The 14,110-nt window shown below is 40.7% G+C and overlaps 1 protein-coding gene across 1 annotated transcript in view; it reads left to right on the top strand.

Annotated features, from left to right (window-relative positions):
- MEGF10 (multiple EGF like domains 10) overlaps positions 1–3,645 on the top strand; it is a 147,702-nt gene extending 144,057 nt beyond the window's left edge. Inside the window, exon 25 of the mRNA XM_073344862.1 lies at positions 825–3,645. Within this exon, the coding sequence (XP_073200963.1) occupies positions 825–985 (161 nt within the window). The 3' untranslated portion in view covers positions 986–3,645. The remainder of the gene's footprint in view (positions 1–824) is intronic.
- The last annotated feature ends 10,465 nt before the right edge of the window (positions 3,646–14,110 follow it).

Here is a 14,110-nt window from a genome sequence, read left to right on the forward strand (position 1 = left end):
TCTAAAGTACATTAGCAACATGGGTTAAAAAACTAGTCCTAACCCTTAAAGGGGATCTGTACTATACGTTTTGGATTTCTCCTAGTAGGTTGAAAAATGTCCACGTTGACAGTTACCACTGATGAAAGATGGTCTAAAAAAGTTGTTTAAAGTAGAATCAGAATTTAAAGAACATGTAGCTGCTGTATACATCAAAGGACCTAACTCTCCCTTTCTGTACCTATGTGGAGATTTCTTAGAATTCCATGAGGGTGTCCACTGTCTTGCTAAGGACTGTCTATTCCATGGTGACTCTCTCTGGGGCATCCCGGAGAAGAGTGGGATCTGTGGGATGAAGAAGACTGGGACATGACTAATGAGTCTGTGTGAGAGAGAAAGCCAAGTAGCTGCATGGTATTCTACAACCTGTCTGTGAGGATTAGTATGCAAATTTCCACTGGGTGCTTTGCACAATATCCTTTTACTGCTGATGCTTTGCTCAGAAGTCCAAACTTTGGCCCAATGTGTGATTAAGCAGGAGCCTGGATTCCTGCAGCTTGCCCAAAAAGAAAAGAGGACATGCAGTTCTGCTTAATTGTGTTATCATCTTACAAACTCATGAATGCACACACAATTGAGTTTGTTGCATAACTGAGGAGTTTTAATGCCAGGCCAGCAAATTTTTAAGCAACATGCCCTTTACTTCAGAATTTAAAGCTGAGTGAACAAGTTCTTTCTTTTAAGCAACAGTAACTATTTAGCAAGACTTGTTCATTTTTATGAAGATATTTTCCTCCCATTTGCTATTACCAGTGCCCAAATATGTGTGTTTTCTTTTATCACAGAACCTACCGTGAGTGTTGTCCAGGGCGCATTCAGTAACAGTGGACCTTTCAGCCAAGATCCTTATGATCTTCCAAAAAACAGTCACATTCCATGCCATTATGACTTGCTACCAGTACGAGATAGTCCATCATCCTCTGAGAAAGAGGTCAGGAGTGAATGACATCTCAAGCTCACTGTACGGCACAGTGGAACTCTTAAGGAGAACAGTGGCTTGGTTATGCTCCTTCCTGTACTTTGCCACCATATTTGGCTCCTAATCCATTCTGTAGACAATTGCTGTATGTTAAACAGGAAGCTCAAGCTGAGGTGTGTATATACACATACAGCATGTGGATAGATGCCAAACTGAAGAGACCCTGATCAGATTTTCCATTACAGTTATTTTTACAAAGACACCAATGCCACACATTTACACTGTAGTATACTTGTTTAAACATATTAGTTTGCAGAATAGTTCTGATAACAGTTCCATTTCTGCTACTTTGAAATTGGATTTCATGTTTGTTTTTCACTGGCTCATGTTTCATAATAGAGATGCCCCTAAGGACTGTACCACCTGCCAAATATCCACTTCTTTCAGTCTGTAGTCTGATTCATTTGTTACCTAGAAGAAAAACTGTCTGATATTGCCAGATTTCTTTCACATCACATCATATTGTGGTGGATTATATTGTTTTTAGTCAAGATGTGTAAAAAGACTTGATCTGATGGGATGTAACCAAATGCAATGCTGCAGTGATTTGAAAAACTCAACACAGGTTTTTCATGTCTACTACTGGTTAAGGAAATACATTGCCTGTGTAGTTTTGAAGGTGATGAAAGCATTGCACGCATTAATATTATTGCAACACCTGAAGAACAATGGATACCCCATACTAGTAGGCTTTGGCACCCATCCTTGCCAAATCATTTGGTACATTACTGCTCCATATACTACAGTTCTGACCATCATTCCTGTCATACACAAGTAATAATCCATAACATATCAGTAATTATTGCATAAATATGTAAATGAAATCAGTTTATTTTTGTCAGAATGGACTGAATGAGAGTGTAAGGACTGAACAAAAATGATGAATGCTGTAAATTTGAAGTGCAAGAAAAGGTTTAAATTTTATAAACAAGTAGTGATATGGACTGTACTATAGAATAAGAATTGTAGTGTTTTGATTAATTTTTTCCCTAGAAATGACTGAACAATCTCTGTGCATACTTGCTAAAAAGGCACCTTTTTTTATAGTTGATGTAGGGAAAATATGCTTAAGCTGGTCTTTTGCATTGCTAATAACTTGACTCATATACCCCATGTTTCATTAACTTGTATCTCCATTTTTAAATTTTGTATCTATGTTTCTAGTGCTCTAGCTTATAACTGCAAAATATTTTATTGTACGTCCACTGTTTATTGCATTTTTGACAGCTGGCCTTTATTTTGTCTGGTTAAGAAATACTGACATTTTTTCTTTGGAAGGGATGGTGGGGTGAGTATAAAAGTGATAATTGATATAATATTATTGTCCACCAGAGATGGGCTAAGCAGGTTAGGTAGTAGTGTAAACTGGTGGATTGAATCAGCAGGGGAAAAAAAAAACAATTACAAGGTGTTTTGCTTGAGGGATAATGTTTATAACAAGAAAGCAGGGGGAAAAAACCAGGACCCCTAGCTTGGCGTTCAGCTCACTCCTGACCCTGCATGTGGAGGCCAGCCTTCCCAAAGGCATTCTCTCCTCTGTCTCCCAAGTAGCCAACTTATAGTCAGGGCCCCATGTCTTCTGCAATTCAGTGGAAGTAGAATTGTTCATGGAATCCACCCCTTGAAACAGAATTGTGTTCCAGAGTCCAAGCTTTTATTTATTTGTAATTGTTAAAACTGTTGCAAGGACATCTCCCTGAATCTTCAAACAGTCTGAAACAGTAGCTCTAGGGTGTCTGGACTGCTTGTTTCATCTCATTGGGATGTTAGATTCAAAACCTAAAGATGAAAGGTTATATATCGGTACTGTTGAAGATACCACTGCTGATCATGTTAGTGAAGCATCCTGCTGATGGCCCATAATCTCAAACAGCCTTTTTCACCTTCCCAAACTAGCGACTCTGCACCCAGTCACAAGTAGTTTTACCTTTAAACGCATCCGAACTGTATGATGTGATATAAAGGACAGTGGTTGGTCAAGCATTTTGGTACTCTTATGCTCTCTGCCTCAGTACAGTAGGTGCCATTATGGCTCTGTATCTGAAAGTTTGGATTATGTTAGAGTCAAAGACAAAGAATTGTTGACATTGTGATGGTATTGGCTCTGAAGAGAATGATATCCCATTGCCTTTGGCTGGAGGAACAGTAGCTACAATACAGAACCTCAATGAGAAAAATGGAAAAACATTTCTGGATACAAAAGACCTCCTTGGGCTGAAGTGGAAATACTGTCTGTCTGATGTTTGCTGCCATTAAAGTGGTGACAGATCAGAGCTGTACACCTGAAGACCTCACCATAGCTGGGCTCAGGCCTCTGCAGCACATGTGGATGCATGGGGATGCCCATTTACACCCCATGTTTGTGTCATACATAAATATTGGCTGATTTGCGGACAAACTGGAACTTCCTGGGCAATTGCACATCCTTGTAAAAGTTGTATGACCAGCTCAGGACATCATAGATGTAAAAATAAATGCTGATGTTTAAGAAATCAAGCAGCACTTTACACCCCACTTAAGGTAAACGACTGATTTGGGGGGGGGGTGCCAAGTACATGTAGTGATATCGAAATACATGTGTTTGTACCATGTGATCAAAACTTAAAAATAAAATCTCCTTTCTGAAACTGTAAATAGAAAATGCAATACACTATAACTGTGAGTTCACAAAGTCCTCTCCTCTTACCTCATGTATAATTTGAATTTGATGGCCAATAGAACAATTATTCTTTGTAACATAAAAAAAAAAATCCCTGTCATTCATACAATACAATGGTGAAGAATAGCTCAAATTGTTTTTAACTTGTGTAGGAATTCCAAAAGTGGTGCCCATCTTCAAATTATGTATTCAAGCGAACACTCATGACAATAAATCCTGCTCAGACACTTTGGGGTATAGTGTATGCTCTAACTATACTCATACATACAGGTCCAAATTCATCCCTGCTGTATGTGGTGGCATTTCTGCTGTGGCCAAGGGAAGTTGCGCCTGCTTATATTTGGCCCACATAAGTATACATACGTCACATAAAAGACTTGTGAATATGCATCAGTGTGTGAGTGGGTGTACATGCTCACACACGCAGTTGTCTGGACAATTAACACGTTCTATTTAAACAATCTCTGCATGTCATTAACGTGAGTGAATAAAGCACACTGGAAAATGTAGAAATTTATCTATAATCTTTGATTTAAAAACCCTAAACCAATCAATGTTTACTGGTATTAATAAAGGCTAAATACCTGCTTGGTGCAACAAGGGGAAGCAGAAATTTTCCCAGAGCACCTGCTTTAGCAATCATGCCATCCGGAACAGGTTTCCTCATGTGCCTCAAGAAGACATGCTTTGGAATGCACTTTGCTGCTCTGTTAAGCACAAGCAGAGCTCACATCTCACAGCTGCCAAAGAGCCCCAGCTGCCGATCACAGCGTGTTCATGAACTCAGAAGGGGAATTTAGACTCTTCCCAACCTCCATACCAGGCCACCTTAGGAATATGATGTATATGCTGGTGCATTATCTGGTTATCTTTCCAGATTTCTTCTTGAGAACTATGGGGAGAGATCCTGCCTTGCCACTTGCACAAATGGAAAAAGGCGCCTGTGTCTTTTATATGTTCAGAACCCCATAAAGAGGAAAGCAATATGAAACGCTAGGATAAATGTCCATACAAGCTTGTTTGCTAGTGCAATAAAGTGAAGAATTTAACCCAAAGTTAATATCTGGTTTTAAAATGTGGTATTTGGTATAATCCCTGAAATTTTAAATGAGTTAGGCAAACTATCTCTTAGCCATTTAGAAAAACACTGAACCTCAGAAAGACTTTTTGTATCAGAGACTTTTACTCCCTACATACTGCTGCACTTAAACTTTGCCCTCATCTTCATTTACACAGAGAACGCCCATTAATTTTAATTGGAGCTGTGCATACAGATTGAGGGGTGAACAGACTTCATTGTGACTATCCTTTCTATCACAATCTGCAAAATCAAACTAATGAAATAAAGGTTAATAAAAGCATAAATATTGCTGAGAACACTATTAAAAATGCATTTGATTTTCAAAATATTATGACTGAAACTGGACTGTTGAGTAGGGTTATGTTTCCAAGTAATGACCCTTACACTGAGCCACGTGAATAGGACAAAGCATCTTTAAGATCCATACTGAAGAATACAGAGCTAAAGTTGAGAAAAATGCTTTATATTAAAGACTGTGTATATAGCAGTTTAAATGACTTAAAACTGATGGGTGCTTGTTTAACCATTGGACAGAAAACCTTGCCCTTTTTGGTACAATTAACACTAGTGCCATAGCACTGGGCCTAACTATTATATTTTCAATGTTTTACCCCAGCCACTCTCCACTTTGATATGATTGAATTATAATATATATTTTTAAAGAAAACCTACAAACAGTGTCTGGCTTGTATCTCGATTGTAACAAAAAAAAAACTGTTGCAATGTTGAAATGTTTTCTATTTTCCAAAGATGACTGATGCTCATCGTATTACCCTTCACTACCATTTATATCACCGAACATGCTTGTAGGTTAATGTAATAAACTTTCTAATAAAAGACTTGAAATGTTGTGTTTGATTTTTCCGTCCTGTTTGTCCTCTCTCTAGGGGCACATGAAGTACCACAAGAGATACACATAGTGGTCTGTGTGTGGAAGGCTTTATGTGTACGTGGTCAGTTCAATAACAGTCATACGGTGAAATCCAGGCTGCATTGAAGTCAATGGGAGTTTTGGCATTGACTTCAGTGGGGCCAGGATTGAAACCACGGAGTATTACATCAGAGCTCAGCCATTTTTACTGTATTTGGGTCTGTTCCTTGCCCCCACTAAGGCTGCTTTGCACTGCTCCAATAGCACTAAGCAGAGATAAAGTTGGCTTAATTGGCTCCCTGGGCATTCCGCTTGTGTAGGGAAATCTCTAGGTGGAATAGAGCCAACTCTACAGCACCCCTCTTTTGAGCCTTTCGTGGCATGGCTGGAGACAAGGGCCATAGCTGGAGTCCTGTTGTACTCTGTTGATGCCTAGCTGTCAGAGTGGTCCCTTTGGAGCTGTGGCAGCCAGTCTAATTTTGAGCAGCATTGAGACCATCAAGGAAAGATTTAAATAATGTCAAGGCATTTCTCTTGACTCCACACATCTATTTGGCAGGATAACAACATCCTCTTATCAACCATGTAAAATACCAGTATAAAGCCTAAAACTACATGTACGTAGAAATGAAGAGATCATCCAGCAGCACGTGCATTCTCGTTTCTGTTCCATATCCTGGCATGAAGCCTCTAAGCTGGCTGAAGAACACTGGCTGTGGACAAATGTGCTTGGAGATGGCTTTTTACTGTCCCCTCAGTTAGATTGCACAGGAATGTGAGATCTGGTTCTGAGTGTTAATTGGAAAGTTCTGTTTCATCTCACAAAGTTTTTTTCAGGATTGGTTGGGCTACAGTGTACTTTAAGGAGGGATATAGTAGCTAGTTAGTCTAACATCCAACCTGGAGATCAGGCTATAGCTGTGTGACTCATTATGTGGCTGTCACTAGAGGTTACTGTTAAGAGTTCAAGTTCAATTCTATATAGAGAGAAAATAAAGTTTTTTGGTGTTTGCATCTGACTCCCTGGAATTAACTGAGATTCTTTAAGATAGTTCACTCAAGTTTCTTCTTTAACAGGTTAAACAAACAATACCAAATATAGAGCCAAATCCTGAAGTCACTCCTCATGTATAATTTTTTTTTAAAATTGTAATCCATAGTCCTGAGAATCAAAGAACAGAAGAAAAGGAAATGCCTCAAACATAAAAACATATACTTCCCAAAAATGTCATGATCTTTGTAATATTTGAGTGAGTTAAATTGCCTCCTTAGCATCTTTAATTTGTGTGATCAGCATTTATGCTGCAGATCAACCAAAGCATATCTGACCTCAGCAGCATTTCAAGGATAATTTTTTAAACAGATCAACTGCACTTTAACAACTGTCCTATTAAAGAGCCTCTGGCTCTTTTCTTCCCATCTACAATAATTATCAGAAACTTCAAGGAAAATTCTACTTTCCATTCATGTTACAGTTCCTGTATACCTCCATAGCTAACATGATTATGATAATAGTGTGCAGGATCTTGCTCTACATCCATGTCCTTTTGACATGGAAAAAGAGAGAGATTTTCTTTAAAGACTCTAGTGCAATGAAGCAGCTGATCGTGTTTATAACTTTTCTAGAAGTAATTCTATTTTTGTGGTTACAGAGATATTGATTGATTATACTCATCATGACATAATGCATGAGGGAAAGAACAAGCTAAAAAATTACTTAGACAAGTTAGATGTCTTCCAGTCACCAGGGCCTTATTAAATATATTCTAGAATACTTAAGGAGCTGACTGAGGAGATATCTGAGCCATTAGCAATTATCTTCGTGAAGTCATGGAAGATGGGTGAGATGCCAAAGGACTGGAAAAGGGCAAATATAGTGCCAATCTATAAAAAGGGAAATAAGGACAAGCCAGGGAAGTACAGACCAGTCAGCTTAACTTCTGTACCCAGAAAGATAATGGAGCAAATAATTAAGCAATCAATTTGCAGACACCTAGAAGATAATGAGGTGCTAAATAACATTCAGCATGGATTTGTCAAGAACATATTATGTCAAACCAACCCTAATAGTTCTTTGACAGGGTAACAAGCCTTGAGGGGTGAAGCCATAGATGTGGTATAGCTTAACTTTAGTAAGGCTTTTGATGCTGTCTTGCATGACCTCATAAACAAACTAGGGAAATACAACCTAGATGGAGCTACTATAAGGTGGGAGCAAAACTGGTTGGATAACTACTGTTGTTCCTAAAGAGCAGTTATCAGTGGTTCACAGTCAAGATGGAAGGGCATATCAAGTGGGTTCCTGCAGGGATCAGTTCTAAATCTGGTTCTTTTCAATATCTTCATCAATTATTTAGATAATGATATAGAGAGTACACTTATCAAGTTTGCGGATGATACCAAGCTGCGGGGGTGGGAGGGGGAGATTGAAAGTGCTTTGGAGGATAGGATTAAAATTCAAAATTATCTGGACAAATTGGAGAAATGATCTGAAGTAAACAAGTTGAAATGCAATAAAGAACAAATGCAAAGTACTCCACTTAGGAAGGAACGATCAGTTGCACACATACAAAATGGGAAATGACTGCCTAGGAAGGAGTACTGCAGAAAGGTATCTGGGGATCATAATGGCTCATAAGCTAAATATGAGTCAATAGTGTAACACTGTTGCAAAAAAAGCAAACATCATTCTGGGATGTATTAGCTGGAGTGTTGTAAGCAAGACACGAGAAGTAATTCTTCTGCTCTACTGCACGCTGATTAGGCCTCAGCAGCAGTATTGTGTCCAGTTCTGGGCACCACATTTCAGAAAAGATGTGGACAAATTGGAGAAAGTCCAGAGAAGAGCAGCAAAAATGATTAAAGGTCTAGAAAACATGCCTTATGAGGGAAGATTGAAAAAAATGGATTTGTTTAGTCTGGAGAAGAGAAGACAGAGAGGGAAAATTATAACCATTTTCAAGTAAATAAAAGGTTGTTACAAGGAGGAGGGAGAAAAATTGTTTTCCTTAACCTCTGACGATAGGACAAGAAGCAATGGGCTTAAGTTGCAGCAAGGACGATTTAGGTTGGCCATTAGGAAAAACTTCCTGCCAGGGTGGTTAAGCACTGGAATAAATTGCCTAGGGATGCTGCAGAATCATTGGAAAATTTTAAGAGCAGGTTGGACAAACACGTGTCAGGGATGGTCTAGATAATATTTAGTCCTGCCTTGAGTGCAGGGGACTGGACTAGAAGACTGTTCGAGGGCTCTTCCAGTCCTACAGTTCTATGATCCTATGTGAAGATCAAGAATGTTCCATCTCTCAGAGGCACTGACACAAGTAACAAAAACCATCAGCCTCAATGGGTGGCATTGATGAAGCTTTACCACCTTTTTTTGAATAACAACAAAAATTCATGTGCACTACACACTGGTGAAGACTGCCTCTTTCATAGGATTATTCAAAATGGAAGCAACATTTAGCTCAGTCATCAGTCTTTGCACAGGGCCTGGATTGTGGCAAGATTTATATAATTATTCTTTTCCATTTTGTCAAGTGTAAGACAAGAGTTAGAATTCCATGAATGTTGGCTCTCCAGGGCTAACAGGACTTAACAGATTTTTATCACAGAAGGAATTTGCTATTCCTTTAAATACACACAGGGAGCAGAATTATTGCATAAAAAGTTATCAGTTTTACTTAGTTACCGCTCTGACTGTAACCTTGTTAAGTATGTCAAAGTACATGCACAAATAATATCTGTAGCTGCTTTGTAAATATTCATGTTTACAGACTAGCAGAACTCACAGACAGGATATTATTTAGACTAATAAGTTAGTAATTTTTAAAATGGGTTATAAGAATAAAAATACCACTTGTGTAGTTACATTATACAATATAAAGCGATGCTTCAGTGTGCAAGCTGATCACCCCCCTGGGGTCAGGAAGAAATTCTTTCCAGGTCATTAAGGAGAGTGCATTAAGGATGTATTACATCTCCTTCTTAAGTACTCATTGTTGGCCACTCTCACAGACCAGATACCAGGGTAAATGGATGATTGTTGTGTCCTTCTATAATTATTCTTGTATTACTCCAAAAAGTCTGTGTCAAAAAAATAAAAGTTCTATGCACAATATTTAAATAAAATTTGCAGAATTTTAGTCAATAAATATGGAGGCTCCAGTATGGCAGTGGGGAGCACAGGTCACTGGCTACACAGAGGTGGGAGATCACCCTGCAGGCCTCCCCCGAGACGTGGACTTGGCAATGAGGCTGCACCCAATTCTAACACAGCAACAGGGCCGGGCCTCCCCAGAAACACCCTGCGGCCCTGCCCCTCCATGCCAGGCATAGGTTCTGGAACTAGGGGTGCTGGGGGGTTCTGTTGCACCCCCTGGCTTGAAGTGGTTTCCATCATATACATGGTTTAGAGTTTGGTTCAGTGGCTCTCAGCACCACTCCCTCCCCTCCCCCTCCCTCCCTCCCCCCAGCTCCATACAAATTGTTCCAGCCAGGCCCCCTAAAATAGCAAGCAAGAGGGACAGAGTTTCTCACCCACACCCAGCCCTGGCCCCCAATCCAGGAGTAGGCCGGCAGGCTCCAAGTGTGGAGAGGCTGTGTGGGGTTCTATGTGGGGCAATCTGGGTCCAGGCAGCTCAGTGGGGGTTCTGGGTGAGTGGTGGAATCTAGATGCACAGGGCTTGTTGAGGAGTTCCAAATGCAGGGGTAATGGGACTCTGCAGGGGGGGTCCAGTGAAGGTGGTTGGGCCTCAGCATGGGGAGGTCTGGGTGTGTGGAGCTCATCGGGGGATCCGGGCGCTGGGGAAGTGGGGCTTGGTGGGGTTGCGGTCTGGGTGCAGCTGGTTGGGGGCTCAATGGGGTGGGGGGGTCTAGGTACGGGGGGCTTATCAGGATGGTTCAGCTGCAGGGAGGACCCCATGGTGATTTTCCTCTCTGCTGGCTGCTCTAGGTGCCCAAAAGGACACATCTGCACTCGTGGGGAGAAGTGTGTGAACACTTTTGCAACTTCCCTTTGCTTCCCTGTCAGAAGTCACTTTTCTGCTGGGAAGCAAAGAAATCTGTGGGAAACATGAATGCTGTGCATGCGCAGTATTCCCCCAGGAGTATTGTATTTGAGGAAGTTAGGTAAATTTCTGCATAAATTCCCAGGATAGACTTTAAGGCCAGAAGGGATCATCATGATCATCTAGTCTGACCTCCTGTCCATTGTAGAGCACAGAACCTCACGCATCCACTCCTGTAATAGACCCCTAACCTCTGACTGAGTTAATGAAGACCTCAAATCAAAGATTTAAAGACTTCAAGTTACAGAGAATCCACCATTTTTTAAACCAGCAAGTGACCTGTGCTTCATGCTGCAAAGGAACGAGAAACCCCCCCAGGGTCTTTGCCAATGTGACCTGGGGAAAATTCATTCCTGACCCCAAATATGGTGATCAGTTAGACGCTGAGCATGTTGGCAAGACCCACCAGCCAGACATTTGGGAAATAATTTACTGTAGTGATGCAGAGCCTTCCCCATCTAGTGTCCCGTCTCCGGCCATTGGGAATATTTGCTACTACTAGTCATAGATCAGCTACATGTCATTGTAGGCAGTCTCATCATACCACCTCATAGACATTAAGGTTAGAAGTGACCATAGTGATAATCTATTCTGACCTCCTGCATATTGAAGTCCACAGGACCTCACTCGCCCACTCCTGAAATAGATCCTTAATCTCTGGCTGAGTTACTGAAGTCCTCAAATTATGGTTTAAAAACTTCAAGTTACTGAGAATTCACCATTTACACTAGTTTAAACCTGCAAGTGACCTGTGCCCCATGCTGCAGAGAAAGGCGAGAAACCTCTAGGGTTTCTGCCAGTCTGACCTGGGGGAAAATTTCTTCCCAACCCCAAATATGGCAATCAATTAGACCTTGAGTATATCTCCCCTCAGCCTTCTTTTGGTTAGGCTAAATAAGGCAAGCTCTTTGAGTCCCCTCTCATAAGGTAGGTTTTCCTTTCCTCAGATCATTCTAATAGCCCTTCTCTGCACCTGTTCCAGTTTGAATTAATCTTTCTTAAACATGGGATACCAGAATTGCACATAGTATTCCAGATGAGTTCTCACAACTGCCTTGTGTAATGGTACTAACACTTCCCTGTCTCTATTGGAAATACCTTGCCTGATGCATTCTAGGACTGCATTAGCCTATTTCATGGCTGCAACATATTAACGGCTCATAGTCATCCTGTGATCACTCAATACACCCAGGTCTTTCTCCTCCTCTGTCACATCCAACTGATAAGTCTCCAGTTTATAGCAAAAATTCTTGTTCTTAGTCCCTAAATACATGACCTTGCACTTTGCACTATTAAATTTCATCCAATTTCTATTACTCCCATTTACAAGGTCATCCAGATCTTCTTGTATGATATTTCAGTCCTCCTCCTCTGTATTGGCATAAACTTGCTCCATAAAATTGCCAAGCTCAGTCTTGAAACCAGTTATGATTTTTGTCTCCACTGCTCCCCTTGGGAGGCTGTTCCAGAACTTCACTCTTCTGATAGTTGGAAACCTTCATCTAATTTCAAGCCTAAGCTTGATAGCCAGTTTATACCCATTTGTTCTTGTGGCAACATTGGCACTTAATGTAAATAACTCATCTCCCACCCTGGTATTTATCCCGCTGAAGTATTTATAGAAAGCAATCACATCTCCCCTCAGCATTTGTTTTGTTAGGCTAAGCAAGCTAACTCCTTAACTCTCCTCTCGTAAGGTAGGTTCTCTATTCTTCTGATCATCCTAGTAGTCCTTCTTTGCACCTGTTCCAGTTTGAATGCATCTTTCTTAAACATGGGAGACCAGAATTGCATGTAAGTCTTACCAGTGCCTTATATAATGGTAATAACACTTCCCTATCTCTACTGGAAATACCTTTCCTGATGCATCCTGGGATTGTATTAGCCTTTTTCACAGCTGCATCACATTGGTGGCCCATGGTCATCCTGTGATCCACCAGTACACCCAAGTTTCTCTCCTCCTCTGATAGGTCCTCAGTTATAACAGAAATTTTTGTTGTTAGTCATTAAGTGCATGAACTTGTACTTTGCACTGTTAAATTTCATCCCATTTCTATTACTCCAGTTTTCAGGGTCTTGTATGATAAGAATGCAGACCTTTCCTAAATAGGGCCAACTTGCACAGTTATCTATTTGGAAAATTTTCTTGTCTATTTTTATGAATCAACATCTTGTTAGCAGCCTCCTTGTTTCTTTTAGCTCCACCCTTTTGGCTGTCCACAATGTCCTTTGAATGTGTGAGGAAATTGCTATCTTGGGGTCAGATTCTCTCCTGTGCTCAGCAAAGGCGAATGGGGGGAGATCATCAGGGAACTGGTTATGACTCCTTGATTCTGTGGGCCAATCTGCATGTTGACTATGGACCCCAAAGGTCAAGGGACCATCTACCAGCTGAGAACTAGCAGAGCACAGCTGTGCTCCATCTGTGACATGCTGCCTCCTTTCCCAATACACCCCTGTCATAAATATAAATGGAAGGGTAAACACCTTTAAAATCCCTCCTGGCCAGAGGAAAAACCCTTTCACTTATAAAGGGTTAAGAAGCTAGGATAATTTCACTAGTACCTGACCAAAATGACCAGTGAGGAGACAAGATACTTTCAAAAGCTGGAGGGAGGGAGAAACAAAGTCTCTCTCTGTCTGTGTGATGCTTTTGTTGGGGACAGAACAGGAATGGAGTCTTAGAACTTAGTAAGTAATCTAACTAGATATGCGTTAGATTCTGACGCCTTTAAATGGCTGAGAAAATAAGCTGTGCTGAATGGAATGTAGATTCCTGTTTTTATGTCTTTTTGTAATGTAAGGTTTTGCCTAGAGGGATTCTCTATGTTTCAAATCTGATTACCCTGTAAGGTATTTACCATCCTGATTTTACAGAGGTGATTCTTTTTACTTTTTCTTCTATTAAAATTCTTCTTTTAAGAATCTGAATGCTTTTTCTTTGTTCTTAAGATCCAAGGGTTTGGGTCTGTGTTCACCTATGCAAAGGGGTGAGGATTTTTATCAAGCCTTCCCCAGGAAGGGGGGTGTAAGGTTTGGGAGGATTTTGGGGGGGAAAGATGTTTCCAAGCAGGCTCTTTCCCAGTTATATACTTGTTAGACATTTGGTGGTGGCAGCGATAAAGTCCAAGGGCAAAAGGTAAAATAGTTGGTACCTTGGGGAAGTTTTAACCTAAGCTGGTAAAAGTAAGCTTAGGAGGTTTTCATGCAGGTCCCCACATCTGTACCCTAGAGTTCAGAGTGGGGAAGGAACCTTGACAACCCCCTACAACAGGGTAGGGGTTAGGTCGGTGTAGCAGTGGTAAAAAGGGAGGAGAGGATCTGGTTTCTGTGTAACTGGTCCATAAAGCTGCATCTGGAGTAACTGATTAAAAGGATTGGAAATCAGGAGCAGAATAAATTCTGGAGTGCA

This window comes from Lepidochelys kempii, chromosome 5 (assembly GCF_965140265.1).
Source record: "Lepidochelys kempii isolate rLepKem1 chromosome 5, rLepKem1.hap2, whole genome shotgun sequence".
Classification (NCBI taxonomy): Eukaryota; Metazoa; Chordata; order Testudines; family Cheloniidae; genus Lepidochelys; species Lepidochelys kempii.